The 26,023-nt window shown below is 56.2% G+C and overlaps 1 protein-coding gene across 8 annotated transcripts; it reads right to left on the minus strand.

Moving 5' to 3' along the window:
- Positions 1-4,798: 4,798 nt before the first annotated feature.
- LRRC32 (leucine rich repeat containing 32) lies at positions 4,799-18,116 on the minus strand. 8 transcript variants are annotated; one of them, XM_082341816.1, is made up of 4 exons: positions 17,959-18,116; positions 14,154-14,194; positions 13,191-13,281; positions 4,799-8,882 (listed from the first exon to the last, which is right to left on the minus strand). In XM_082341816.1, exons 3-4 carry the CDS (start codon positions 13,275-13,277, stop codon positions 6,978-6,980), a joined length of 1,992 nt encoding a protein of 663 aa, XP_082197942.1. In that variant the 5' UTR covers positions 13,278-13,281; positions 14,154-14,194; positions 17,959-18,116; the 3' UTR covers positions 4,799-6,977. The 8 variants fall into 8 exon arrangements, with proteins under 8 accessions (XP_082197942.1, XP_082197944.1, XP_082197941.1 ...); XM_082341818.1 differs by lacking the exon at positions 17,959-18,116 and adding an exon at positions 17,247-17,455; XM_082341815.1 differs by lacking the exon at positions 14,154-14,194 and having other exon boundaries at positions 17,959-18,115.
- Between the last annotated feature and the right edge of the window lie 7,907 nt (positions 18,117-26,023).

Here is a 26,023-nt window from a genome sequence, read left to right on the forward strand (position 1 = left end):
TACTGCGTACTGTCAAAAATGAATCAGAGCTTTTTGTTTGTTTGGTAGGATTTCCTTGAAGTATTGTTGAATAAAAACAGCAAGATGCAGGAACCCATATATGATACGATCCCATTTTTACAAAACAGTGATACATGCATAAGTTTATTTGCATATAATTTAAATGTATCTGTCAACGGTGACTTTATTATGGAGAAGACATACAGAAGGTTAGATAGGAGAATGTTAGTAAGCTACCTAGGGTGAAAGAGTATGGTTGGTGCAAGCTGACATGGGTGGCTCAGGAATGGCGGAGGGAGCGAAGCCCATCCAACCGCCCCACCCCAAATAAAGCAGGGGCCTTTGGAACTTGACTTTCTTACCCTGTAGCCTAGCCAGTCCCTCACCCCCACAATACTTGACTCCTGGCACCCATCACTTGGCCATCCCTCCCACCACCCCTTATGGGTGACCTTCCATATTTTTCTCCATGATTCTAGAATGGGACAGCCAAGGTACTGAGGGGAGGGGAAGGCCAGGAGGGTCCCAGGGTAGGGGGACCTTTCAATGCATGAGAATGGACCTCAGGGTCTAGAGTGCAGCTCTTGAAAATTCATGGGAGTGAGGGGAAGAGGCTAGAAGGAATATTAATTCACTCACTCATCTTAAGTCTTCCTTCAGTCTCAGCTTACAGATTCCATCCTCAGAGAGGACTTCTCTGAGTCTGCCCATTTCATTCCGTCTCCCTATTATTTTGTCTCATAATACTCATCAAAGTTTGCCATCTTGCCTTTATTCTTGTGTGTGTGTGTGCGCACGCACGCGCACGAGCATCTATTTAGTGCCTATTCCCCTCCCCGCCAAATAAACAGCACCACCAGCACCGCCAGAGGAGGGAGCTTGTATGTACAGCACAGCATGTCAGTTGAATTCAATAATTTCCTACTCACTTATTCTCTTTTTCATTGACTCACTCTTTTATTCATTTATTCCCATATTCATTCCAGAAACGTGCTCTTGGCCAGTGACTTTTCCCCTGATCTGAGTCTTCCACTTTCTAGGGTGGCTTTTTGGGGGGAGGTGGGAGTGGGAACATGACTGCATAATTCTGGGAATGCATCCACAACCTGGGAGAGCTGGGTGAGTCTGAAGCTCTCCAGGGAAGGAGGGAAGATTCCAAAAAGCTAGAGGGTCAGAGCGGAAGGTGCTGGAGGATCAGAGAGGACACAGTTGGGAGTGATAGGGTGAAGGAGGCACAGAGGGAGACTCTTCTTTGCCCCCACCCTCACATCTTCCCACTGCCCAGCTTTTGCTCTGGCAGTCTGCTCTGCCTGGAAGAGGCTCTCCCCATCTCCACATGCTGAAATGCTACCCTTCCCTGCAGGGCCAGCCCAGATGTCCTCGAGGTCTCCTCTGAATCCTCCAGCTGGAAGGGCCGCTCCCTGCTGCAAACAAACTCCCAGAACACAAAGTCTGGACCTCCCTCGTGGCGCTGACCACTTCCTGCTTGGGCTGTGGTGTGGCCCCTCCCTCCGCCCAATAGGCAGAGGCTCTGCCTGCCTGTTCCCAGGGATCCCGCACGGCCCAGGGCCCAGCATCAAGCAGACGCTCAAGCCTAACATGTGAACAGCACTGCGTGTTTGGGGGGGGTGGGCAGTGATTATGACCCCATTTCACGGATGGGGAAATGGAGGCACAGACCAGGGGCGTGACCTGCTCCCAAAGCAAAGCGGCAGCACAGCCTAGACTCAGCCCTGCATTTCTGGTCCCAGAGGCAGGGCTCTTTCCAGGGCAGCTTGGTGGGAGGTGGGAGTAGGGTGGGGTGGGGTGGGAGCTGGGTCCTGAGAACCAGCAGGCCAGAGAAATTTGGAGTTCGAATGGCCAAGTTCAGGGAGAGCACAGCTGGGGAGGAGCCAAGGTATTTATTATGCTTGGTCTCCAGCTCCAAACAGAGCTGATGGATGGAGCTGCTCCAGTTCCTATAAACAGCTCGGGCCTCCCTCCCCTCCACCCCTCCATGTTCTCAGCACCACAGCTCCAGCTCATCCCAGTGAGAGGGGGGTGGGGGAGAGATGACCAAGGGAGGAGAAGGAGAAGAGAAGAGGGGTTGGGGGGAGAGAGGGGGATGAAGAAGAGAAGCCAGGGCCCTAGAGGCAAGAGGAACTGAGGGGAATGAGAGTGGTGAGAGAAGATTCCTGTTCCCCTGGGCAGCCCACACCCTGCGGTCCCTCTGTGTCCTCTACGTTCCTGGGGTCTGTCTGAGAAGTTTATCACCCATTCTTGGTCTGAGGGCTGATGTTAATCCCCACAAGTGTTTAGGTCCTGGAGGGCAGGGCCATCCATTCAGGAAACCTTTTCTGAACTTGCCTCTGTGTTGGCTCGGGCACAGGGGACACAGAAGGGACTCTGGGTAAGACCTCCTTCCAGGAGCTCCTGGTCTGGTGGTGGATCAGGCAGACATCCCGATGTTGTGAGCCCGGGCAGCCCAGGGCTGATGGCAGCTGGAGGAGGGAAATCAGGGAAGTCTCCCCAGAGGAGGTGATGCAGGTAAGCATTGAAAAAGGAGGAGTTTGGCAGGTGGGTCAGGGTAGGTGAGACATTTCAAGTAGAGGAGGTGGGAGAGAGCCGGAATTGGGAGGGTCAGGAAGCAGTGCTGCCTAATGGTTAAGATTGCTGGCTCCAGAGAGGAGTAGGGCAAACCTGGGTTCAAGTCTCAGCTCTGGCACTTGACAGCTGTGGGATCTTGAGTCTCAGTTTCTCTAAAGTGAGGATGATAATAATAGAAATCTCTTCAAAGAGTGTTAGAATTATATATGACCATGTACATCAAGTATTCAGCGCAGGGCCCACCTGGAAGTGCTCAATAGCTGTCAGCTCTGAATAGGAGGTGGGAGGTGGCCAGAGAGAGATGAGGATGGAGGGCCGCAGGGACCCGGACTTGCAGGGCCTGTGAGCTGCTAAACAACAGGGGCACAGAAAGCAGACTGTGGATCCTGGATCCTGGGGGATTGTGCCAGCACAGGGAACTGACAGGGTGAGGCAGCTGGTGGGCCAGGGATGCTGGCTTCCTCTCCTCCCACCTGGCCTGCGAGCCCGGCTCCTGCTGGGCCTGGTCCTCGTGGATTGAGTGAGCCAGGTGACCTGACACCGCAGTCTGTCTGTGACAGGGGCTGTGCAAGGGCATCCTCTCGCCCTGGAACCTGCCGGATGCTCCGATGACCTAGTTGGCAGCTGTGTCCATGTTCGGCTGAAAACAGGAATTTCTGCCTTGCTGGGGGTCTTGGTCAGGTGAGCAAACTCCCCTGTTTGCCAGGAAAAGGGGTTAGGGGCCTGGTGGGCTCCCGGCTGAGTCAGAGGTTCCCAGAGTCCTGGGTTGAGCTCAGCCCGCGCTACTGCCCTCCTGCAGGCCTTCACGGAGCGCCTACTGTGTGCCAGGGCGTTGAGTCACATACCCTGTCACCCCCTAGCCCCATCCATGAACTAGGCATTTCAATTTTTCCTTTGGAGAGTAGGAGCTGGGAGCAGGAACTGGGAGGTGAGAGGTCACAGCCCAGGGAGGAAGCTGGGCTGGAGAAATCTCCAGGATGCTTGCGGATGGGGGAGGTGGAGCTGGAGCCTGTGGGAGAGGAGGTGGAGAAGAGAAGGTTGGCACCTGCAAAGGGGGTGATGTCTGGGTGTCAGGCAGCTGAGAATGGGAGGCGGGGCCACATGAAGACAAGCACAAGGGGCTGCAAAGTGGGAGAGCCAGGGGGACCACTCCCTGCCCTCTAGACTCTGCCTCAGCCCGTCGCCTGACTCCCACCCCCACCCCAGGTGAGGTGGCTCTTGTCCCCTCCCCCAGAGCCCACAGCCCACACCCTCACCCTCCAACCCCCTTCTAGGAACCACGAATGCTCTTCTTCTGGCCCCTCTTGGTTCTTCCAAGTTCAACCTTGAACTGCAGCCTGGCCGCTCACTCTCAGTCCTCCAGCCCCTGGGAGACCTTTAACTCTCTAGCTGGGGAGGCCTCTGGGTGTCAGGGTGTCGGGGCTGGATGCTCAGGAGGGGCTGGGGCTGGAGACAGAGATGTGGGCATTGTCAGAGCGATGGGGTGGCTAGTCAGTGAGGGTGATGACATTCCTGAGAGAAGAGTCCTGCTGAGCACCATTCTGATGGCGGAGCCTGAAAAGGAGTGGCCTGAGAGGAAGGCACCTAGGGTCCTAGATGTCGGGAGAGTGTGCCGAGGGGAAGGTGTGGGTGATGGGGGGATAGAGGTGAGCGGCCCCGCAGCTGAAGGGTCAGAGGCGTGGTCTGAAAAGTACACGGCTGGAGGTGGCCTGGGATGGGTTAGGATGGAGGGGAGGGAGAGGAAGCTACTTTACCTAGAAGTTTACCCGTGAAGTAGGGAAAGGAAAGGGGAAAGTGGCTTAAGGGTCTCCTTACTGTTCGTAAGATGGGCAAGACTTGAGCACAGCTGAAGTCTGAGAGGAAGAAGCAAACAGAAAGGAAAGGCTGAAGGAAAGAGAAAATGGAGCTGCAGAGGAGGGAAAGGCGCGCTCAGCGGCTCCTGCTGGAAGTCACTGTTTTCTCAGGGGTGGGTGGGGAGTGGGGTCTGCTGAATGTGAGGGGACAGAGGTGTGGCAGGGACACGATGGGGGCTGAAGCACCCAGGTCCAGGATGGTGATGACCCAGAGCCTCAGTCTCCCACCCAGTGGTCCTCAGCCTGTCTCCCCAGGGGTTTGCCATGAGGCTTCAAAGGCTGGAAGGGAAGTAGAGGAGGGCAGGGTTCAAGTGGACGCAATGATTACCCGCAGCAAGGAGGAGGCCGGCAGGCTGCACTGTTTCTCCAAAATCATTTTTTAATACATTCACGTGGGTTACACAAAGAGCTGGCCCCGAGGCCTGGGTTGTAGCCTGGGTCCTGGGGGGTGAGAGCAGCATTGTGTAGTGTTCTCAAAGATCAGGCATGGAGGGGCCCACACCTTGCCCTCCAGGCCTGAGGAAGAGTGTTTGTGTGCAGTGAGCACCTGTGGTCATGATCCCAAACAGGACTGGACCCACCGGCTGCCCCACTCGCCACCAGGGCCCCGGGCTGGGGCCAAGCCACCAGGTTCTAGCCCCGGCTCTGCCGTTGACTCCCTGAGTCCTCGACCCGCTCTGGGCCTCAGTTTTCTCATCTGTAAAATGGGGTGGAGAGAGGGGCATTTTCATCATCTCACACTTTACCGAGCACCATCGTGAGCCTGAGTGCGGGCCAAGCACAGGTAAGAGGGTGAAGACAATGACACAGGGTCCCGGGCTGATCCCAGGGCTTCCTTTCTTCCCAGACAGCCCACGATTTCATGGGTATGAGAAACAGGAGGTTATATCTGGATGGGATTTTTCTATCCATTTTTCTAGGGGAAAAAAAAAGTCCCTGCATGATGAGGACTAGTAAGAGAGTTTGGAGCCAGCATCATCTTGTGATGTCACAGCTGAGAGAGAAGGAAACCATTCAGGTCCAACCACCAAGCCCCCCCGCACACCCGCTCAATGAGGTCTGAATCCACCTTGTTTCACAGGCTCTGCCACTGACTTGTGCAGCGCTGAGCAAGTCCCATTCTCTTCCTCAGTCTTAGCCTCCCTATCTGTGCAACAGGGAGGTCGGACTCGATGGTTTCAAAGTCCAGGCTATGCTCAAAGGAGGGAGAGGGAAGGAGGGCACACAAGAGCAAGAAGAGAACAAGGAGAGCCCGCCTAGTCTGCAAATGAGGGAATAAGGGAAAATGAGGCACAGGAGGAGGAGAGGGCCTGTGGCTGCGCATCTTCTCTCTGCCCGCCTGGGAGAGAGGAGGGAGAGAAGCGGGTGGGTGTGCACAGCACAGGATGCTCCCGGGCCTTGATCCGGCCACGTGGGGCCAGTTCCTGTCCACCTAACAGCCTGCAGCCCCTGCAGTGGCCAAGCTCAGGCTCTGGACTCAGGAGGATGTGAGTCTGGAGCTCAGTTCTGGCATTTCTTAGCTGGAGGTCCCTGGAGGGAGACTTTTGGAGACTCTTGTAAAATGGGATAAAATACCAACCTCAGAGGGTTGTCATAAAGAGGCAGATGCAGGCTTGGGTTTGTCACCACTGCCAAGTGTGGTGCAAAACAGAACCAGATACCTAAGGTTCTTACTCCTGGCTCACCAGGCAGGGTGGGACTGGGATGGAGCAGGGGGCCTGGGCAGGGAGTAGGGGGGCTAGGGCAGTATCTTGGCCGGTGTGTGCAACACAAGAGTGCCAGGTAGGGGAAAGAGCCTGCCCGGAGCAGGAAACGGAATGGTCCAGTGCTGGGCTGGAGCCCAGGGAGACCGCCTCTTAACCAGGCCCTGCTGGAGCTGCCGCAGCCCGCCTGATAGCACTGGATCCAAGCCTTACTCAAGTGCCTCCGGCTCTCTTCCGGTCACAAGCTTTTTATGTTCCAGAGAAGCTGAAAGTCACTATCAGAAGACGTGACAAAGAGTCTGCTTGGAAACATCTCAGACAAATCCTCTTGGTCTTAGGCCTCTCCTACGCTGGCCCAGCAGGGGCAGGACGATCCACACTCAGCCAGCTGGGGCTGCAGGGCCCTGGCGTCCGCGCTCCGTGTGGTCACTGCATGTTCTGCAGCCACCTCCCCACCCAGCCTGGGCGATGCCGAGGGTAGGGATGTGTCTCATTCCCTGGTGTCCCCAGTGCCCAGGGCAGGGTGTGGCACAAAACAGATGCCTGGTGAAGATGTGTTGATCCGATGGGTCAACCTGACACTCTGTCACTCCTGCAACTGCCCATCTTCCAGCTTCCACAGCTGGACCACATGTGTGCCCTGTGAAGTGGGTCAACCTACTGATGCAGCAGGATACAGGGAAAGGAGCCCAGGGCTGGGACTGAGAGACCAGGGTTCTTGGATCCTGGCTCACTGGGTAATCTTGGGTCAGTCCCCACCCTTCTTCGTGCCTCTGGCTCCCCCACTGACCTGGCAGGGTCCCCCGACAGAGGCGGTCTGTAGCCCCCAGCCTCTCTAGGCTTTGTACTGTTGGTTGAACTTCTGTCGGCGGACAAAGCAGCAGGTGGCCAGCGTGGTGAGAAGGACGGCACACACCAGTGCGAAGGTGAGGATGATGATGAGGTTGACGTTCTTGAGCCCCCCCTTCTCACAGTCCTCAGGACGCACGTGACTCAGGGACACCTCCTCCTGGGAGCCGAAGCGGCAGATCAGGTCCTGGGTGGCGTCCACGTCCACACGGCCCTGGTGCAGCTGGGCCGCCAGCCAGCCGTTGCCGCAGCAGCTGAGGGGGTTCCCCTGCAGGTAGAGGCGCCGCAGGCTGGTCTCCAGGCCGCCCATGGCACTGCCCGGCAGGAGGCTGAAGCTGTTGTTCCTTAGGTCCAGCACCTCCAAGGACACAGCCTGCGTCCAGGCAGGCAGGCGGCTCAGGCGGTTCTCTGCCAGATTGAGCCGCTTGAGGCAGCTGAAGCAGGGCAGGTCCACCTGCAGGATGGCCAGCCCGTTGCCCTGCAAGGCCAGGACCTCCAGGGAGCCCTCCAGGCCCGCCAAGGCCCCTGTGGCCACATCCAGCCCAGGGTTGGCAGAGAGGTCCAGCTCGGTCAGCGGAGTGTGGAGGAAGGCACCTGCCCGGAGCGTCTCCATCTCATTGTCCGCCAGGTTCAGGACGCGGAGGGAGGAGACGCCAGAGAAGGCCACACAGCCCGCGGGTCCAGGCTCACCTGGGCCCCCGCAGGGGCTGACCCGGTTCCCCTGCAGGTTGAGCCTCTGCAGGCTGGCCAGGCCGGCGAAGGTGTACGGGGGCAGGCCCCGCAGGGCGTTGTCCTGTAGGAGCAGCGTCTGCAGAGACCCCAGGGCCCTGGCACCCAGCTCCAGGGTCTCCAGAGCATTGTGGCTCATGTCCAGGAGTACGAGGCAAGGCAGGGAGCCCACACGCCGGGCCTCAAAGGCCCGCAAGCAGTTCCGGCTGAGGTTCAGGAAGCGCAGGGAAGTCAGGTGCTCAAGAAAGCCCTCCGGGACGAGCTCAATCTCATTGTAGCTCAAATCCAGATTCAAGAGCTGAGAGAGGGGCTGGGTGCTGGCGTTGCGGCCGGGGTTGGAGAAGGGCAAGGCGGACCAGCCCTCGGAAGGCGCGTGAAGGCCCTCGCCGCCCTGGGGCGGCCCCGCAGGGAGGCGGATGAGGTTGTTAGACACGTTCAGGTAAATGAGCCTCGGAAGTGCGGCCAGGTCGGGGAAGTGGAGCAGTTTGTTCTCCCGCAGGTCGAGCCAGGCGAGCTGATACTGGGCCCGGGGCTCCGGGGCCGTCTGAAAGGCCTCGATACTGTTGCAGCTCAGGTCTAGGACCCGCAGCTGCTGGAGGCTGAAGTCGGAGATGCAGGTGAGGGAGTTCCTGGAGAGGTTGAGGTGTGCCAGGTGGGGCAGGGCCTCGAAGGCTCCGTCCTCGATGTCCATCAGCACGTTGCTGTGAAGGTCCAGCCGCTCGAGCGCAGGCGTGCCCCAGAAGGTGTGGCGGCCCAGGCGCGTCAGGCTATTCTCCGCCAGCGAGAGGCTGCGCAGGGCGGGCGCCTCCGCCAGCAGCCGCTCCGCCAGGCCGCTGTACAGGCTGTTGCCAGACAGGTCCAGGGACGTCAGGTGTGGCAGGGGACCCAGACCCCCAGTGCTCAGCGCCGTGCCCACCGCCAGGCGGTTGTGGGCCAGGTTGAGGTGCTCCAGGTGGGGCAGGGCCTGGAAGACCCCTGGCTGGAGGAAGCTAATCTCGTTGGCGCTCAGGTCCAGGTGAAGAAGCGCTGTGTAGAAGCCCAGGGGTGAGGTCAGAATGCTCCGCAGCTGGTTCCCAGACAGGTCGAGGACCTCGATGTCCCGCGGGAGCACCGAGGGGACCTGGAGTAGGCCAAGGCCCCGGCACAAGACTTCCTTGTCCACCTGGGGAGGGGGAGGGCAGGGAGAGCAGCGGGCATTACTGGGTGCTGTAGGAGGGGGAACCAGACACGCGCCTCTAGGAAGTATGACTGGAGCCACCACCAGGCTTGGCCAGGCCTCTGCTCTGTCCTCCCAGCGTGCTCGACGTCCTCCCCCCGAGCCTAATCACCCCACGTCTGCGTGACCCCTACTCTGCTCCCTGCCCCTGTCTCTGGTACCCAGTATGGCAGTGCTGGCATCAGGGAGGGACTCAAGGAAGCTTTGATTGGTAGACAGAGAGAGAGAGATGATAGACAGATAGAAGGACAAATGCACTAACAAAATACTCTATACTGACTATTATCCGATTTTAGAAGACACTAAGCCATGTATCACCTAGAGTGCCCCAGAGCCAGTGAGGAGCAGGGCCAACTGGGACCCAGGCCTCCTGGTTCCACATCCCAGTTTCCTTCTGTGGACCCAGAGAGTTAAACTTACCCAGCTGATGTTCTACAAAAAACCACTTTGGGAGAAACGTTTCCAAAAGGGGAAAATGCTATTTGCACTCCTGTCTTCGGTGTTAATTTTGGTCTCTCACCCTCAGATCTCATTCAAGCCCTCACTCCACGGGGCAGAGCTCGGGTCCCAGAGCCTGCCTTCCTTGCTGACACTCACCAGATGACCTCGTTCTGCTGCTGCCCCCACCCCCATCAGTGGCTTCACTTTGCATGGTCCAGTCCCAATGGGCCCCTGGAGATGGGGTAGGGGCAGGAAAAGATGACCAGAGTCTCAACCCACATTCTTTGATGACAAGACTGATGTTGCTGTGTCACATTACCACTCTGGTTTCTTATCCAGAATGTAACTCATCCTTCCCCAGCACCCATTCAGCATTTTATATCTTATTTAGCATTTTCAGACCCCTTGTCTCACTGGATCTTCACAATAGCCTGCCCATCAAATCTGATCACCCCTCTTTAAGAAACCCAAGCTTAGAGAGGGGAAGGGAGGCCCCAGAATCATCCAGCTGGTGAGGAACAGAGCTGGCTTTTGAACCCCAGTCTCTTAACAACCAAAGACCCCACTTTTGTCCCTCTATCACATGTGCCTTCAGGGGCCAGAATTCTTTCCATGGAAATGCAATCTCCCTCTGTCTTTTCCCACACACCAGGAACCCCAGCCTTTCCCAGCGAAGGCTCTGGCTTGCATAACCACCAAGCACAGGCCCACTCCACCCTGGCCTCTCTGTCTCCACTGACCCCTTTCCGCCAGCCAAATGCATGGCAACTGCTCAAAAACTCCACTCTGACCGTGCTGCCCTCGGCTTAAACCCCTTCTGGGCAAAGTGCAGCACCCTCAGCAGAGTTCAAGGCTGCCTGTGGCCCTGCTGACCTGTCCCCTTTCCTCCCAACCCACTCCAGCCCAGCCCGCACCTGACCACTGCCCACTGTGCCCTCCCACACCCACCTCTGGGCCTCCTCCTTGCTGTTCCCTGTGCTGGTTATGCTCTTCCCAACCAGATCAGCATGGTGAACTCTGTGTGCTGAGCTCCAAGGTCTCCTCCACCTGGAAGCCTTCCCTGACTGCCGGGCAGGTCGGGGCCTCCTCTGAGCTCTCACAGACCCTATGCTTCCTCTCTCATAGCTTTGGCCCCCTGAATTGTGACTGTTTGTGTGCAGACCTGCTAGACAGTAAGCTCAGGGCAAACAGGGTTTGATTGAGTGACTATTGTGGACCTGGGCCATAGAAAGTGCTCAGTACATTTTTCAGTGAATGAAAGAGTCACAGACATCATCAGCTTAGTAAAAGTCTGAGGGATTGACTGAATCACTTTTCTGAAAGGAAAAGAAAAGAGATGATGCATATATTCAGACTAGAGTCAAAGACCGTTAGAGCAAAAGGGGTCCAGCCCACCCACTTCCCAGATGGGGAGACTGAGCCTAAAGATGGCAGTGACCTGCACGAGGTCACCGCGAGTCAGTGGCTGAGCCGACAGGGCAGGAACACCAGTCTGGGTGTTCCCTGCCTGGCCCAGCTCTCAGCTTCCTCCCAAGAGCTTCAAGGTGAAGTGGGGGGAGGAACGGACTGCCCTCCATCAGGCAATGCGACTCTTCCAGCTCCATGAAGCTTCCAACTCCACAATACTGCCCTACTCAGAGGCCCGAGGCCACCCCTGCAGTTGGGCACCCATGCAAACTGGAATCCTACCCCGGCCACCTTGCCAGACCTGCTTGGCTCCTTGCCCCTTCCTCCCTCACAACAGTCTCTGCCAGCTGGGGCCACTGGGCACAGCCTCCCTATCCATATCCTCAGCTCCCCAAACCATCCTGATTAAAGAAGAAACAGCAAAATGAACACGAACACAGCATGTGTTGGGGGATGGGGCTTATCCCACCTGCAAGCCCACACCCCGTTTCACCCCAGAGGCAATACTCAAAGGCTCCCTGGGGCACCAGCTCCTGAGAGTTGAGCCGGGACACAAAGCTGGCCAAGTCCAGCACCTAATCCTGCTTTCTGCCCAGTGCCTAGGACCCCTGTCACAGAGGCCCAGAGGGACTGTTACAAGGCAGGGCCTCCCAGCTCTCCAGTCCAGTCTAGGAAGGAGCTTAAAGGCGTGGGCAGCTCTCAGAACCCCATTTGTCGGGTACCCACCGCTCCCTGAGCTCCAAGCTGCGTGACTTATTTGGGGAGGGGTCTTGGGGGCATCAGCCTTTAATCAAGTTCAGAGCTTCCCCTCATGACCCCCTATCCACTCTCTGGTATGCCAGGACTCCACTGCCCAGCTTTTTTTTTTTTTTTTAGAGGGAAGAGGGTGCCACTCATCACCATTTTACCACCTGCACATAGAAGGGAAGCAGGGTAGGGAGAGTTACCCGGCGGTGGACAGCATGAGTTCGGGAGAGATGGGTTCGAATCTTGGCTCTGTTACCTCCTATCAGTATGACCTTGTGGGTCACATCTCTTCTCTCAGCCTTGGTTTCCTCAGCTGAAAAGAAGAGTTTTCTCTCATTAAATGAGAGAAAGCCCTTAGCGTGGAGCAGGCCCCTTGTTAGCCCTCGGCATGTGGCAATTTGTTTTTACTACTTTGAAAAGCATCATAACCGCTTTCATGGGAGTTCAGAAATTGCTTTCCTGCCTGTTACCTCATTTGCCCCAAATCCAAAGCCCACCCAGTTCCCCTCTGCCTGTTGGGTGGCCCAGACCCTTTAGCTCTCTGAGTCTATTGCCCCAGGTAGATGTGGGGCTGCATTTGGTGACGTCTGAGGCCTTCTCTGCCTGTTATTCTGGGTTCTGGGAATCCCAGAAGGGCTCCAAGGAGTAAGAAGTGAGGTGGCAACAGCAGGACACTGCAAACCCCGGGGAAGGGTTGCCGGGCCCTGGCTGCCAGCTCATCCAGCCTCCAAAAGCAGCTGCCCATCTTGTGTCATGAGCTTCCCATCCCAGGTCCAGGTGGGGCTACTGGAGGGCCTGTCCCTTCCCCAGCCCAAGCTCTGGTCTTGACTTCAATGATTGCCCAGCCTTACGAGTGGACCTAGAGGGTTCCTTTTCTCTGTACCCCACAGGGTCACAGTAACCTCAGGGCTAGTCTCCCTGACTCCTGGCAGAAAAATGGAACAAAGTGAATCAAACCTGGTCGCTGCCCTTGAGAAGCTCTTGGTCTGGTAGCTGAGACAGGTGTGGACCATTCACCAACTACCCCATGTACTCAATATTGAGATGGAAGGAAGCTTAGGGCTGTGGGAGCCCCAAAAGGTATCAAACAGAACCAGGTCGGCCTGGAAGGGGTCAGGGGAAGCTTCCTGGAGAAGGCAGCATTTGACCCCGGCACTAATAAGTGACAGGCATCACAGCAGAGATGTGGCAGATGGGCTCGAGTTAAGGAGCCCAGTTAGGAAAGGGGATTTGTCCCCCGAAGGGGCCTAGTACAGAAGAGCCTTTCCCAGATGCCCACTCCAAATTCCCCACACACATATACATATTCCTCATCAGCCAGCTAGACCCACTGCCCTTTGGGGGCAGCTGGAAGGGATAGAGTCCAATATTGGCCCTAGTTGAATGACCTTGGACAAGTTACCTACCTTCTCCAAGCCTCAGTTTCCAACTCTATAAAATTGGAATTATGGTACTTACCCAGCAGGATTAACAGTAAACAAGGCATTTAAACATTCTAGTAGGTGCTCATTAAATGCAAGGTTTAAAGGCATTAAATGCATTCTCCTTCCTTTTCTGACCCCTCTAGCCTCTGGCTTCTGGGGCTGGGGCAGTAGGACACCCCCGGGCAGGGGGTAGGGGGAGACAGAGAGTTCTCCCTGCCTAGGCAGAGCTTCTCACCTTCTTACAGGGCACCTTGTCTCGGTGTTGGGAGGTAGCCAGGCCCAGGGTCAGCACGGCCAGAAGCAGCAGGATCCGGTGGCTCATGGCTCTGCATAGGGCAGGAGGAAAGGGGAAGGCTGTAAGACCACAGGCTCCTTCCCACCGCCAGCCCCCACCGCTCCTTCCTGTCTGCACCTGCCCTCAGGGAACCCCAGACCGCAGCTGTAGCTGGACCAAAGGTGCTGTGAATGGGGCACCTTGTGAAGGGGATGGGAAAAAGGGCTGCAGCCCATCACAAAGGGCCTTCAGTGCCGGGCCAAGGAGCTAGGCCATTACCCTGGACAAGAGTTTTTAAGCAGTGGGTGACATGGTCAGATTTGGGTTTCAAAAGACCCTACCTGGAAGACAGCCTGGAGGAGGTGAGCAGGAGGTAGAGGAGCCCTAAGGGCTGCCCTGGCCAAGCTCAGGGCTGGGGTGGGGTGAGGTGGGGAGCTGGGGCTCTGACTCCAGTTCCACCCAGGCCACAAGCAGGTCCCCCCATCCTAGCTCTTCAAGCCCCAAACGGAATTCCTCAATCCCCCAACCCGCAGACCTTTATTTTGCCCTTTCTCTTTTGATTTTCTGGTTCTCGAGTCCCTGCCATTGTTTGAAGGCTGGGCCTGGAGCCTTGACAGGAAGCCCCGCCAGGAGGCCTGCCCTGCCCCCAGCACTGCGGGCCGTGGACTTCCCCAGGAACAGGCTGCCAGGCCCTTAACTTTCACTGAAGCCACCACCCACGCAGTGGGACACCCAGGCATGCTGGGCCAGCCCTTCTGGCTATGAGCAGCGGGGCTGAGGTTGAGGGGGACCACAAAGCCCTCAGGAGTGTCACATCCCAGTGCTGCTAGGGGCTCATTCACTGAGAACCTGGGCCAAGTGCTAGGAATACACAGCTCAATCCATCAATTTCATTCATTCATTCATTCATTCATTCACTCACACCTTTACTGAATGCCTCCTCTTGTCTGGCTCTGTCCTGGGAACTGGGGACACAAATAAAGGCACAGAAGAGACCATAATACATACAAAACATTAACAAGGAGAGACACATAATGCCCTCCAAGAGCACTGGACCCAGTCACCCACACCAGACTCCTCCCTCTGTCTCCTCCGCTTACCTGCTGTGTGACTTTGTACAAGTCACTTCACCTCTCTGAGCCTCAGTTTCCTCTTCTGAGGCTAATGCCAACCTCAAAGTTTTGTTAAAGATCAAATGAGACATATTCTATGAAAGTGCCACTTACAGAGCCCTCATTATGCACCAGGCACTCTTCTTGACACTTTACATGTATGAACTCATTTAATCCTTCCAATAATTCAACGACTTGGTTCCATGATCACCATTACCACTGTGCATACAGGAAAACTGAGGGTCAGAGAAATTAAGCAACATGCCCAAGGTCACACAGCTAACAAGTGGCAGGCAGGAAGTCGGGCTCCTGGGTCTGTGCCCTTAACCTCTACACTATAAGGTCTCCTGCAGGTGCTCAATAAATAAGTGCTGAATTGTGACTCTGAGGGATGTTTTGGAAGAGGCATTTATAGAAACTTTATGGCTGAGTCTTGACTATTAGAACCCATAAGCATCCTTGCTATGAATTTTAAATGAAGGTGGGTGCTCTGAGGTCCTTTCTTGTTCAAACATGCAAAGGCCCAAGCCGTGTCTTCTAAGCCCTGTTCCCTGGGTTCCCCCGGGGCCATGGACCCCCTGCCCCGCAGATGTCCTCCTCTCACCTGCATTACAGGTTGGGTTTTCACAGGAAATTTTGTTCTGCTGTTTAAAAAGCAGAACATCACCACCCTTTTGAATGCTAGTGTACTCAGAACTGAGTGGAAACCCCTCAGAGAGGCCTTCGAGGCCCTTGGGGAGTGCGCCCTGCCCAGCCAGCTCTTTTCTCCAGCTTCATTTCTCATTGTCCCTTCTCCCACTCTGTGTTCTGGAAGCCTCGTAGGCTTCCTTCCAGGAAGGAATTCAGTTCTCTGAGCATCTTTTCACTGCCCCAAACCTTCACTTCCTCCCCTCTCTTGTGCTGAATACCTCCTCATCCTTTGGGTCTCAGCCTAGATGTCACCTCCTCCAAGAAGCCTTCTCTGGTTCCCCAAGTCTGGGCTATATATTGGCACCGAGCACTTCATCACTCCGTGGTTCCCTCCCCTTTACCCACCAACCCCCACCACCACCATGGGAAGTGCCCCCAGGGCAGAGGGGCCTCACTCTCCTCTGGGAACCATCTTACACTGTGCAGGCTGGGGAAGGCGCTGAGAATTGACATGAGGCGCCTCGGTGACATGGTGACGCTGGTGAGAGCAGTTTTTCTCCTGGACTCTCCCTTCACCTCCCCGCCACACTCCTTCCCCCCATCAGCGGGTCCTGTCTGCTTTCCCTAAAACACAGACTCTGGATCTGCCTACCTCCATCACTGCCACAGACTGAGGCACCACCACGACCCTGGGCCTCAACCCCAGCAACACCCTGACCTCTTTTAGTCCGTCCTAAGCGTGGCAGCATGAGTGATGTCTTTAAATCATGTATCAGATCATGAATCTCACTGCTTGAAAACCTCCCATAAAATCCAAGTTTATACAATCTCCTCTCTGACTCCATCTACCATGTGCTCTTCCCTCACCAAATTCTAGCTTTCTCACCATCCCTCAAACACAGCAAGTGCATTCTTGCCTCAGGGCCTTTGCCCTTGCTGCTCCCTCCACCTGGAATGCTCTTGCCCAGATCTGCACGTATTTTATTGTTTTCCTCTCATTGATCATTTCCCGATCGTTTATTTCTTATTCTATGAGAACAGGGGTCTATTAAGTGGTGCTCACTAAAAGTCTACTGAACAAACAGCAAAGTGAGGGGTAGCAGTCCACGGCAAAGGGCTGAGCGGTGAGTGTGAGGTGAGGATAAGGAAGGACCTGGATTAGTTCTGAACCTGAGAGCACTGCTGCCCAAAGGGGCACTCGTTTCCCCCTCCCCTGCCTGCCAAATTCCACTCTATCCCTGAGGTGAGCATCTGAGCCTCCAGGAGGGGCCCTCCCTGCAGCATGTGGAACTCCACCCTGCCGTCTAACAGAAAGGGGACCCTCAGCAGTGGACACCCTTGAGCAGTGCCCCAGACACAGTGTGGAGAATTTGAGGGTTACTCAAGGGAGGGAGACCCAGGCTCCCAACCAGCCTCTACTGCTCACCAGCCCTGCTCCCTGGGGCAAGTCCCTTAAGCTTTCAGGGTCTCAGTGTCCCATCTGTAGGGCAAGCAGCCTGCTTCCTGTTTTGCCACTGTTTGACCCCAACGGTTGTGATGACCAAGCTGAGAATGGCTGTGAAGGCACCCTAGACACATATTGTCTTTCCCAGCTGGGACAAACCCACAGGGCTGAGCAGCCCAGGCGAGGTGAGGAGTGCTGAAGAGGGAGGCCCCAGGCCAGCAGACAAGTGGCCTAGGCAAGAGGAGGCAGGAGGCATCTTAGGACACTGACTGGAGGGAGAAGTGCCAAAGAATATCTGTGTGTGTGCGTGTGTGCGTGCACACAATGCAGGGAGAGAGAGAGAGAGAGAGAAATGGGGTGGAGGGCAACACCTACTACCATAATAAGCCCATCCCTAGTGTTTAAGGATGTTAGATACTCTTCTAAGCACTTGACCTATATCATTTCATTTAATTCTCACAACAAGCCAGTGAAGCAGTTACTATAATTTCCATTGTACAGATGAGAACACTGAGGCTCAGAAAGGTGAAGTGACTTACCCCATAGTTACCCAGCTCATAAGTGTTTTGGGATTTAGCCCCAGGTCTGTATGACCCAAATGCTGTGTTTTCTCCAGCAGGTGCTGAGCTGCCTGCCCCCTGTAGAGTTTGCCCATGAGGGAAACGAGGCTCAGAGAGGTGACTTACTCAAAGTCACACAGGCAGTAAATGGCAGAATCAGGATCAGAATCCAGCCTGTCTGCCTCCAAAGCAAATGTTTCCACAACACCAGGCCAAGATCTCCCTCTCTAACCCCCTCCAACCAACCCCCAACCCCAGCAGACAGGCTCACAGTGCTGGGCTCTAGGGTGCTCTTCTCCCTCCTCTCAGCCTGGATCACTGGCAGAGTGGGGTCCTGGGAGAGCTGCTGTGGACGTTCCCAGCGAGCAGTGAATCACTAAGGGCAAGCCCCATTCTGGAGACATGTGCATCCCACGGGGGAATTAGACCTTAACCCAAAGGAATGCGGCTGTGATGGCGGAATTTCAGGCAGCTGAGGGTGGGGGTGGGGGTCCCTCACGTCTTACCACCCATGAAGAAGCCTGGCTGCGGAGCTCCTTGGAGGGAGGTGGGTGCCACCACCACCCCCCATCCCCGCCCCTAGAGATGGGTAGGCTATCTGGTGCGGTGGGATGGGAAGACTCACGCCCAGCCAGGGTCAGAGGGCAGTAGCAGACCAGATTCAAATCTCGAACTGCCCTTGACTAGCTGTGTGTTCCCTGCTCAAGTGCTGGCCTTTTTGCGGTTGTTTTCCCATCTGTCAAATGGGAACGCCGGCCTCGCCCTTCGCGGGAAAGATCCGCTGAGCTAGGAGCCTTGGAGACTTCTGGAGTCAACCCTGGCTCCACGCGCAAAGCAGGGGGCGGTGGCGGGTGGGGACTGTTGAAGATCCGCGTCTCGATGGACTAGTCCCAGCCCAGCTCCGCGCCGGGTGCCCGAGAGGGGCGCGGGACCGCCGGTTCCCCGAGGGGGCCGGCCAGCCTCGCCCGCTGGGCGGCTCCTACCTGGCTCAGCGCGGCCGCCGCTCCTCTCCCGGGCAGCCCCGGCACATTTTGCTCAAACCTGCCCTTCCCGTCCCACCCCGCGCCAGACCCCGGGGTCACGGCCCGAGGAGGCGCACGGCCGCTCCACAGCCCCACGGGAGCCAGACCCGCGAGAGGGCGGCTCGGGCTCCAATTTAAATACCTCTCCCGCCGACCCGCCCCACCACGCCCACCCCCTAGGCCCAGCCGCGGGGTCCTAGCGCCGGGCCGGCACGCCCCCGTGTGACTCGGTTTATCCGGAACCCGCGAGGGGGTGAAGCTTTTTCTTGACACTGAAACCCGGACTGGGAAGGGGCGGGTCGAAGAGGGCGGGGATGGAGAGGGGTCGCTAAGGAAGCGCTGTGCCAGCCAGGCCGCCCCGGGCCGCCGCACGTGCAGTTCGTGGCCCCGCGGGGTCCAGGGGGGCGGGTGGCTGTAGCAGCCGCGGGTCCGCAGAGGAAATCCGGCCTGGCCCCGATTTCCCCCGCTGTCGGCGCCGCCGCAATTAGCCGGGGAAACAGGAGAGGTGACGGCGGGGCTGAACGCGGAAGGAAATGACCCTTTGCTGGCCCTGGGGTGGCCACAGAGGGGGTTCCCCCCACCGCAGCCATCCCATCTGGTGAGTCCAGGCAGGTCACTTCTCCTCTCTGGATTGTGGTCTAGTGTCCAGACTCTTCCTCCTTCATCATCTCCTGGACCCTTAAGCAGCCCTGTGAAAAGGTCCCATCAAAGCCCCCAGAATTCAGGTGGAGAAACAAGCTATGGATGGGGTCATCGGGTATAGATAAAAATCACTCGTCTGGGACTAGTAAGGTCTCCATTTATATTTAGGGAAACCGAGTCTCAGAGAGGTTAAATAGCATATCCAAAGTCACACAGAATATAAGAGACAGGGATTTCCCCCCAGTCTGTCCACAAAGCTAAGCCCTGCCCAAACTGGGTACACTTTTCCAGCACTATGTTAGTCAGGTTGTCTTTGAGTGCTGTGCAAAAAGTAGCACGGTGCTATTATTGTCTTTTACGTGGGAGGTTGAGGCGCATCTTCCCAAAACCACCTCCTCTTCTAGATGCCTTGGCCCTACCAGATCACAGCTGCCCCGCCCTGCCCTGCTGGGTGTGGACCTGAGGAAGGGGAGCCTAGGAGAGGAGGGTCACAGCTGTCCTTCAGGCCCTGGTTCCAAGGGTAGAAGAGAATTCCTCCTCCAAAATTTTTCTCTTCTGTGATGGTCACCAGCCCTGAGAGTAGTACAGCGTGTCCCATTTTATCGGTGGGAAAGTGACCACCCAAAGCTTTGTGGTAAATCAGGGTGAAGCTAGACTTTCTAGAAGCTGGGTTCCCTGAATTCTATATAGATGGCAGCTGCATTTCCTTCCTCCCATCTGGCTTACTGTGGGGACAGGCCTGGGGAGATGGGGACAGCTCAGAGAAGACAATCTGTGATAGCTAGGAGGGCAGGGTGGGGGTGGGGCAGGGCCTAACCTAAACTCAGAGGAGGAGATCTGGGAAAGCTTTCCTAAGGAGGGACCTGAGCTGCTATGAGGGCATAGGTAGGAAAGGTCACAGGACCTGGGAAGGGTGTCCACACCTTCCTCTCCCTCCCAGCCACTGGGAACCTCAGATCTATGCTGAGGGAGGGCCCAGCTGGTCAACCCCCTCTCCCCGCCTCGCCGGCTTTAGTCCTCATCTGGTCAAATGGAACCTCAGTTTCCCCACCTGTAAAATGGGAAAGATAGTAGCTTCTTCTCGGGTTGGTGCCAAAACAAAGAATAACGGACTTAGCCTGGGGCCTGCACCCAGTGGGTGTTAGGCAACTTCTGGCTGTCTTTCTTGTGGCAATTAATGATGCCTCTGCCACACCCTGTGGGCTTCCTTTTCCAGATCCTTGTCCAAGGGGCCAAATGTCCAGGAAGTGCTTCGCAGCAGCCCTGCAGCATGGGCAGAACATGGCTGAGTTGGACTCAGACAATTCCTGGGCTCTCCCACCTGACCTGCTCCCCCCACATCCAGTGCCACCTCACCCTTCTCTGAGCTGCTGCCAGCAGAAACCGCTGGGCTGGCGCAGAGCTTTGGCTGGGGCTGGGGTAGGGTGGGGCTGGGGCTATGGCGGGCTCGGGGGAGAGCGACCTGCCTCCCACACACCCCCAAACGCTGCGGTTGTGGTTAGTCAGTTCACAGGGGTCCACTTCACTCAGTGCCTGGATGGGGCTCCCCAAGAGTTGGAGACAGATGAGCAACCAAGCGTGCCTACCCGCTGCAGATGCCTCTTGGGACTAGGGGCTGAAATCGGGAACCCCACGTGCTCAACGCCCCTTCCTTCACCTTTTCACTTCTTCAGCATTCATGTTGCTGTGGGACTTTTGGCAGTTTGCTTGATCTTTCTGACCTCAGTTTGCTGATCTGCAAAGTGAGACTAATAATAACACCTGATGTTCTGGCTTGTTGTGAAGCCCAAATTGCAGCAACGTGTGTAAATACCTGGTCGGGGGCCTGGCCTGTGGTCTTTGCCCAGGAAACATGACCTCCCTTCCCTGGCAGGTCCCGGAATCAAAACATACAGGACCTACCCTTGTGGAGCTCCCAGACCAGATGGGAGGCAGATGAGAACATAGGATGATGGAGTCCAGAAAACTCAAAGGCCAAGTCCGGGAGTCAGAGCTGGATCTGAAGCGGGAGGAGAAGTGGGAACTGAGCAGGGTTGGATTTGCCTGGCAGCCATGTGGAGGGTGGCTTTCTTTTAAAGGCCACCAAGGCCAACTTTCCACCCAATGTTGCTTAGCGCCTGCTCGCACCCCTCCAGCAATGGGGCGTTCTTCTGGACAGCTCAGCAATGGGAAGCTCATCTTCACTGTGTTGGTGTTTTTGCGGAAACGCTTCTATACACTCATGCATCTGTCAGTGAAGCTAGGAGACACATCTTTTCCTGTGTCTTCAAGACTACCGTTCCGAGATGAGAAAACCCTCCCAGGCACGAAGACAGGCTCAAGGCTCCCTGGGGGAGTTTCTTAGGCCTGGCTGATAACCAAAGGTCCCAAGTAGGAGTGAGTGCCCAGGAAAGCAATGATGTGCACATCCCATCTGACCTCAGAGAAGTCGCTAAACCTCTCTGAGCCTTGCTGGCCTCATCTAACTGTAGAAATGGGGTGGGAAGGACCATGGCACCCTGGACCCCTAACTTAGTTTCTGCTGCTCTTTTTACTGAACGCCCACTGTGGGCCAATCCTTTATCTCATGTGGCAAATCAGAATAAAGATAGCCACAGACAGCCTCAGGTGTCTTTAGTCTCAATTACTGACTAGGAAACTGAGGCTCAGCGAGGTTAAGTAACTGGCCCAAGTCACACAGCTTGGGAGTCAGGAATTGAACCTGGGTCTCCAGACTCGCAGACTCCCAGACCAGATCGCAGTGCAAGGATGTGGCTCTCCTCACTCCCTGCCCCTGCCCAGCACCTCTGTGGGCCCCCAGGGAGTCAGGGAGTTTCCTCATTAGCCCCTTTTGGGGCCCTGCCTTCTGTGGCAAAACCCTGGGTTCCCCAGTTCTTCTCCTGCCCACCCTCCCATGCTCCCTAGGGCAGCTAGGTTTAGACCATACCAGCTATGGGCCACCTCCCATGAGGGACAGTAGGATAGGAGAGAAAATCCTTGGTGTCAGCTGTAGGGAGTTTGTGAGCCAAAAACCAACCTAGGGTGCTTGGGAAACAAACGCTGATAAAGAGACAGGTGGTGTTTCCTTTCTTCTGAGGACTAGCTTACGTGTTTAATGGGTATAATGAGGGCTGCAGGACCGGGCATGGTGCCAGGTACTTTACTTGCACTGTCTTCTCCTCACAGCCACCCGGCAATAGGAGGCTATTGTTCCCCCCCTTTTACAGAAGAGGGACCGAGGCTCAGGGGTCCTGTGACTTGCCCACAGTCACACAGCTGATAGGGCGGGGCACGGCAGCCCTTCCCATCGAGTCCTCAGACTCCAAGGCCCTCATGCATGTGGCCAGCGACTGGCTTGGCTGGTTTTCTGCTCTCAGTGGGGACACGAGACACCCCCTCCCTGGGCGCTCGAAGCCATCAATGCGGGGGGAGCGGGTGCTGTGTACCCCTTGGCCGCCACACGGGAGGCTCTTGGCTCTGAGTCTGGTTAGTGAGACCTGGGGCTGAGGAGTCTGGAGGCTCCCGGAGGCCCCAAGGGAGAGGGGGGGATGTTAGGTGAGAAACTTCGAGACTGGGTGAAGAAGGCAGGGCAGGATCAGAAGCGTCTCCGCAGCTTGACTGTGCTGCTCCGTGGACCGTGAAACCACAGCTCTCTGCAGGCCTCAGGCTGCTGGGAACCTGAGGGTTTGTCCCTTTGAGCCACACAACTTTTTCATCTGTTTTAACCATTTGAAGCTTAAACCCCATGAATCCTTTTCTTGATGATCCAGGGTTATCAGGATGGGGCTTGGTTAGGGTCTGTGATGTCATAAATGTCACGTCCAAATGAACACATGAGCAACAGAACCGAGCCCGGGGTGAGATAGCTGCACACACACGAGTGCCCCCGAAGGCAGCGTTAATTAGAGGCGAGGCTGCTGTGGGGCGGCTTCCCCCCAACGGGGAGCTGGGCGCCCTTGGGCAAGTCATTCTCCCTTGGCGGCCTTGATTTCTCATCTGTTAAATGGGGACAGTCATTCTGCCGACTTCAAGGGGGTGTTGAGAGGATGACATTGTAGAAAGCTGAATGGAATGGGGACTGGGTCAAAATGACTGACGTGGCCTTCCTCACCTGAAAGCCTGTGACTCGGCGGTAGACTGAAGGGACCTGTGGGCAGAGGGAGCACCCAGTGATGGGAGACAGTGACCGGGAGGGGCTGAGTCGGAGGGACCATGGCGCTGTGGGCTCAGGACCCAGGGCAGAGGTGGGTCCCAGGCCCTTCGGGGGAAGGGCTGTGACCCAGATAGGACAACCCATGGTGGGGTGCCCCTGCCTCTAGGTGTCCCCTGGAGGTCCCTTCCCACATTCCCAACCCTTCCAGACTTTGGGATCCCCACTGTGCTGAGCCCCCGCAGGCTATCGGCTCCTGTCTCCCTCCAGGTGGTCAAAGCCCCAAGGCCTGGCAGAACTTCCAGAAACCGGCTCGCCTGTACCCAGACGGTTCCCACAGATAACGGTCACCTGCTGAAGTTTCAGAGGCTCCTTCTTGCCTCCTCTACTTCCACTCCCGGAAGGACAGCAGATTCTAGGCCCAGAGAGCATGAGGTCACATGTGGGTGATTCCACCCCACCCCCCCGCCCCCGCCACCCTACTTTCCTTCACTTGCCTCACGTGCGGGACTCCCAGTTCACAGAGCAATCTTTTCGGAGGCCTCACCCAGTTCCTCTCAAACTTGAGAGAGTATCAGAATCCCTGAGGGCTTGGGAAGGCATATTGCCGGGCCCTACCCCCGAGAGTCTGGTTCAGTAGGTCTGAGGCGAGGCCCGGGACCTGCATCCTGAGCCACCTCCCAGCGGTACTGATGCTGCCTGCCCGTCCGCAGGCGCCCTTTGAAAAGCGCTGCGCCTGCGAGGGCGTGGGGCGGCCAGGCTCCGTGGTCCTTACGTGGCGAGATGGAGGTAACCCCAGTCCCTCCCCACTGAGCTGCCGGAATGAAGGGGTGAAACATGAAGGTTATGGTTAACGGGATTATGAATCTTTCTCACCATGAGTGAAATTCTGAGACCAGTGTGAGGCCCCTGTACTTTTAAGTTGAGAAGGGGATGGGCTGACACGGGCAGCTTTCTAATGCGACTTTCATGTTGTAACCCATTTGATCCTACAACACTCAGTGAGGTAGATATTATTATTATTATTATTACCTCCATTTTACAGATGACATATGAGGAAACCCAGAGAGGTTAGGTAATTAACTCAAGTTTGCACAGCCAGTATGGCTGAGTCCAGGCAGTGGGGCTCCAACGCCTACCCACTTAATACTCTACTGTATTGTCACATGATGGAGCATTAATTAGCCGAAAGAGCAAGTAATCTAGAATTTTTAAAATTTATCATGACATCCCCTGTGTGTAGAGTTGTATTTTCCCCCCTCTTGGGTGGGGTGAGGAGGGACCTGAGGAGGACAGAAGCGAGGAGGAGAAGCAGCCCGGGTTTCAGAGAGGGACTCACCTGGGTTCCCGTCCTCACTGCGCTGCCCGCTGCTGTGGGACTTTGGGCTGGTGGCCTCACCTCTCTGAACTCATTCCGTCTCTAAAGTGGAGCAAAGATGGACGGACAACTGGGGCTGTTAGGAGAGTGAGCTCCTTGGTGTCAAGTGCCTGCTGTGGTGCTTACCCGGTCCATGGCGCTCACCCAGTCTGTGGCAGTGCTTGTGATTCCTGGCCAGGCGTTGTTTGCATTTGGGGGGCAGCAGCTCTATTTTCTTCATGCTCGTTTAGTTCAGGGCAGGAGTGAAGTGGTTCAGGAAGCTTCCCTTGTTGGTGCTGAAGGGATGTGGGGAGAGGACCTGCCTAAAATGTAGCTGTGGCTGCCCTTCAGGAGAGGGGGCGGCATTCCCATCCTGCAAGGGGACAGGTGGAGCCCCCAGAGGTTGGGCGGAGGCCTGGCCACACCCAGCTCTCACTGGGACGGTCCTCTTCAGTACAGTTCACAGTGGTCCCTTCTTGTTCTACTCACATTGCCTTCCTCCTCATGACCACAGGGCCTTCCTAGAATTCATCAAGTACTGACCCTTGGGGGGAATTTGAGGCTTGAGGGGGGCACTAACTAGCTCAGGTCACACAGCTGGGAGATGGTGAAGTTGGGGCTGGAACTCTGCCCCGATGCTGTGTTGGGCTCTCACACCTCCCTCCATGACATCCCTCCTCACACACACGCTCCCCCCACAGACACAGTCACCTGCAAAAGCACACTCTCCCGCCAACACACACAGCACACACACATACACACAGCCTTCATGTACACCGTCAAAGACAACACAGGACACACAGGGCCGCAACTCAGGAAAACAGGAAGCATGCATCCACCTCACATGTCACACAGGCACACACATTGTCCACAAACATTTCAATCATTTCAGAGACACCCTCAAAAGTCATCTAGCCACCACACACAGACACACCGCCCCCCCCAATTCAACTCTCTAATATCCACTATGCATGCACACACCACAAGCGTGCACACTGAACACACATGTTGTGTACACAGTGCATATATCTCCCATGCAAACGCCAGTCACAAACGCTCCATACGCATTGCCCACAGACACACTTCATAACCCAAATACACAGCAAAGACTTAAAACACCCAGGCTCCCAAAAGCAGTGCACACCCACAGGACACAGTGCACAGAGAAACACACCATCTGTGTGTGTACCATCTGTGTGTGTGGACACACTCGTGGGAGCAAAGCTGTGATCTCGAATTGCTCGTGGAGCTGATTTTCTCAGAAGCAGACCACGCACGAGTCGAGTGGCTCCCACTAGAGCTAATTCCCTGGGGTGTGAAAGGGAAGAAGGGGAAAGGGCACAGTTAGACTGTCGTGGCTTCCCAGGGATTCCGTGATTCATCCCTATGGGTGCTGTGGGCTCAGAATCCCAGGAACTTGGAGGCTGGGCTGGGGCTCCAGAATGCAGAGGGCTGGATCCTGTCCCCTGGGGAGTGTACACCCTGCCCTGTCCCCAAAGCCAGCCCCTCTCTCTAGGTCTGGAAACTTAGAGATGGGTATTCAACCTTACAGACTCCTGCCCTCTGGCCTCTTCTGGGCTGTGTGACTTCTTCCTGCTTGCCTTCCCTACCCAGGGAATAGGAGACCTGGGTTTGAGGTCTGAACCAGACCCAAAAACCAACCTCACTTCTGCCTGCATCAGGGCCCACCTGGCCTCCCGGGGGACAGACTGTGCTTTCTGCTGGCGGTGGCCACCTCTTGGGAAGGCTTCTGGGCAGCTCCTCTCCCTGCAGGTTCTCCCATCAGCATAGACATGCCCCTATTTCACAACTCCCTTCCAGACCTCCCAGGTGCCCTGCCAGCCACTGCCCACCCACCCTCTTGTCTCCTCCTGGCCAGGCCTGTCAAGGCTGTTGCC

This window comes from Balaenoptera borealis (genome assembly GCF_965194805.1).
Source record: "Balaenoptera borealis genome assembly, chromosome: 11".
Taxonomy (NCBI): domain Eukaryota; kingdom Metazoa; phylum Chordata; class Mammalia; order Artiodactyla; family Balaenopteridae; genus Balaenoptera; species Balaenoptera borealis.

Excerpts from the sequence above, each read along its gene's own strand:
- LRRC32 (XM_082341816.1), bottom strand. The coding sequence starts at position 13,277 with ATGAGCCACCGGATCCTGCTGCTTCTGGCCGTGCTGACCCTGGGCCTG. Across the intron at positions 8,883-13,190 it reads ACAAGGTGCCCTGTAAGAAG|GTGGACAAGGAAGTCTTGTG; the intron begins GTGAGAAGCTCT and ends CCCCCTCCCCAG.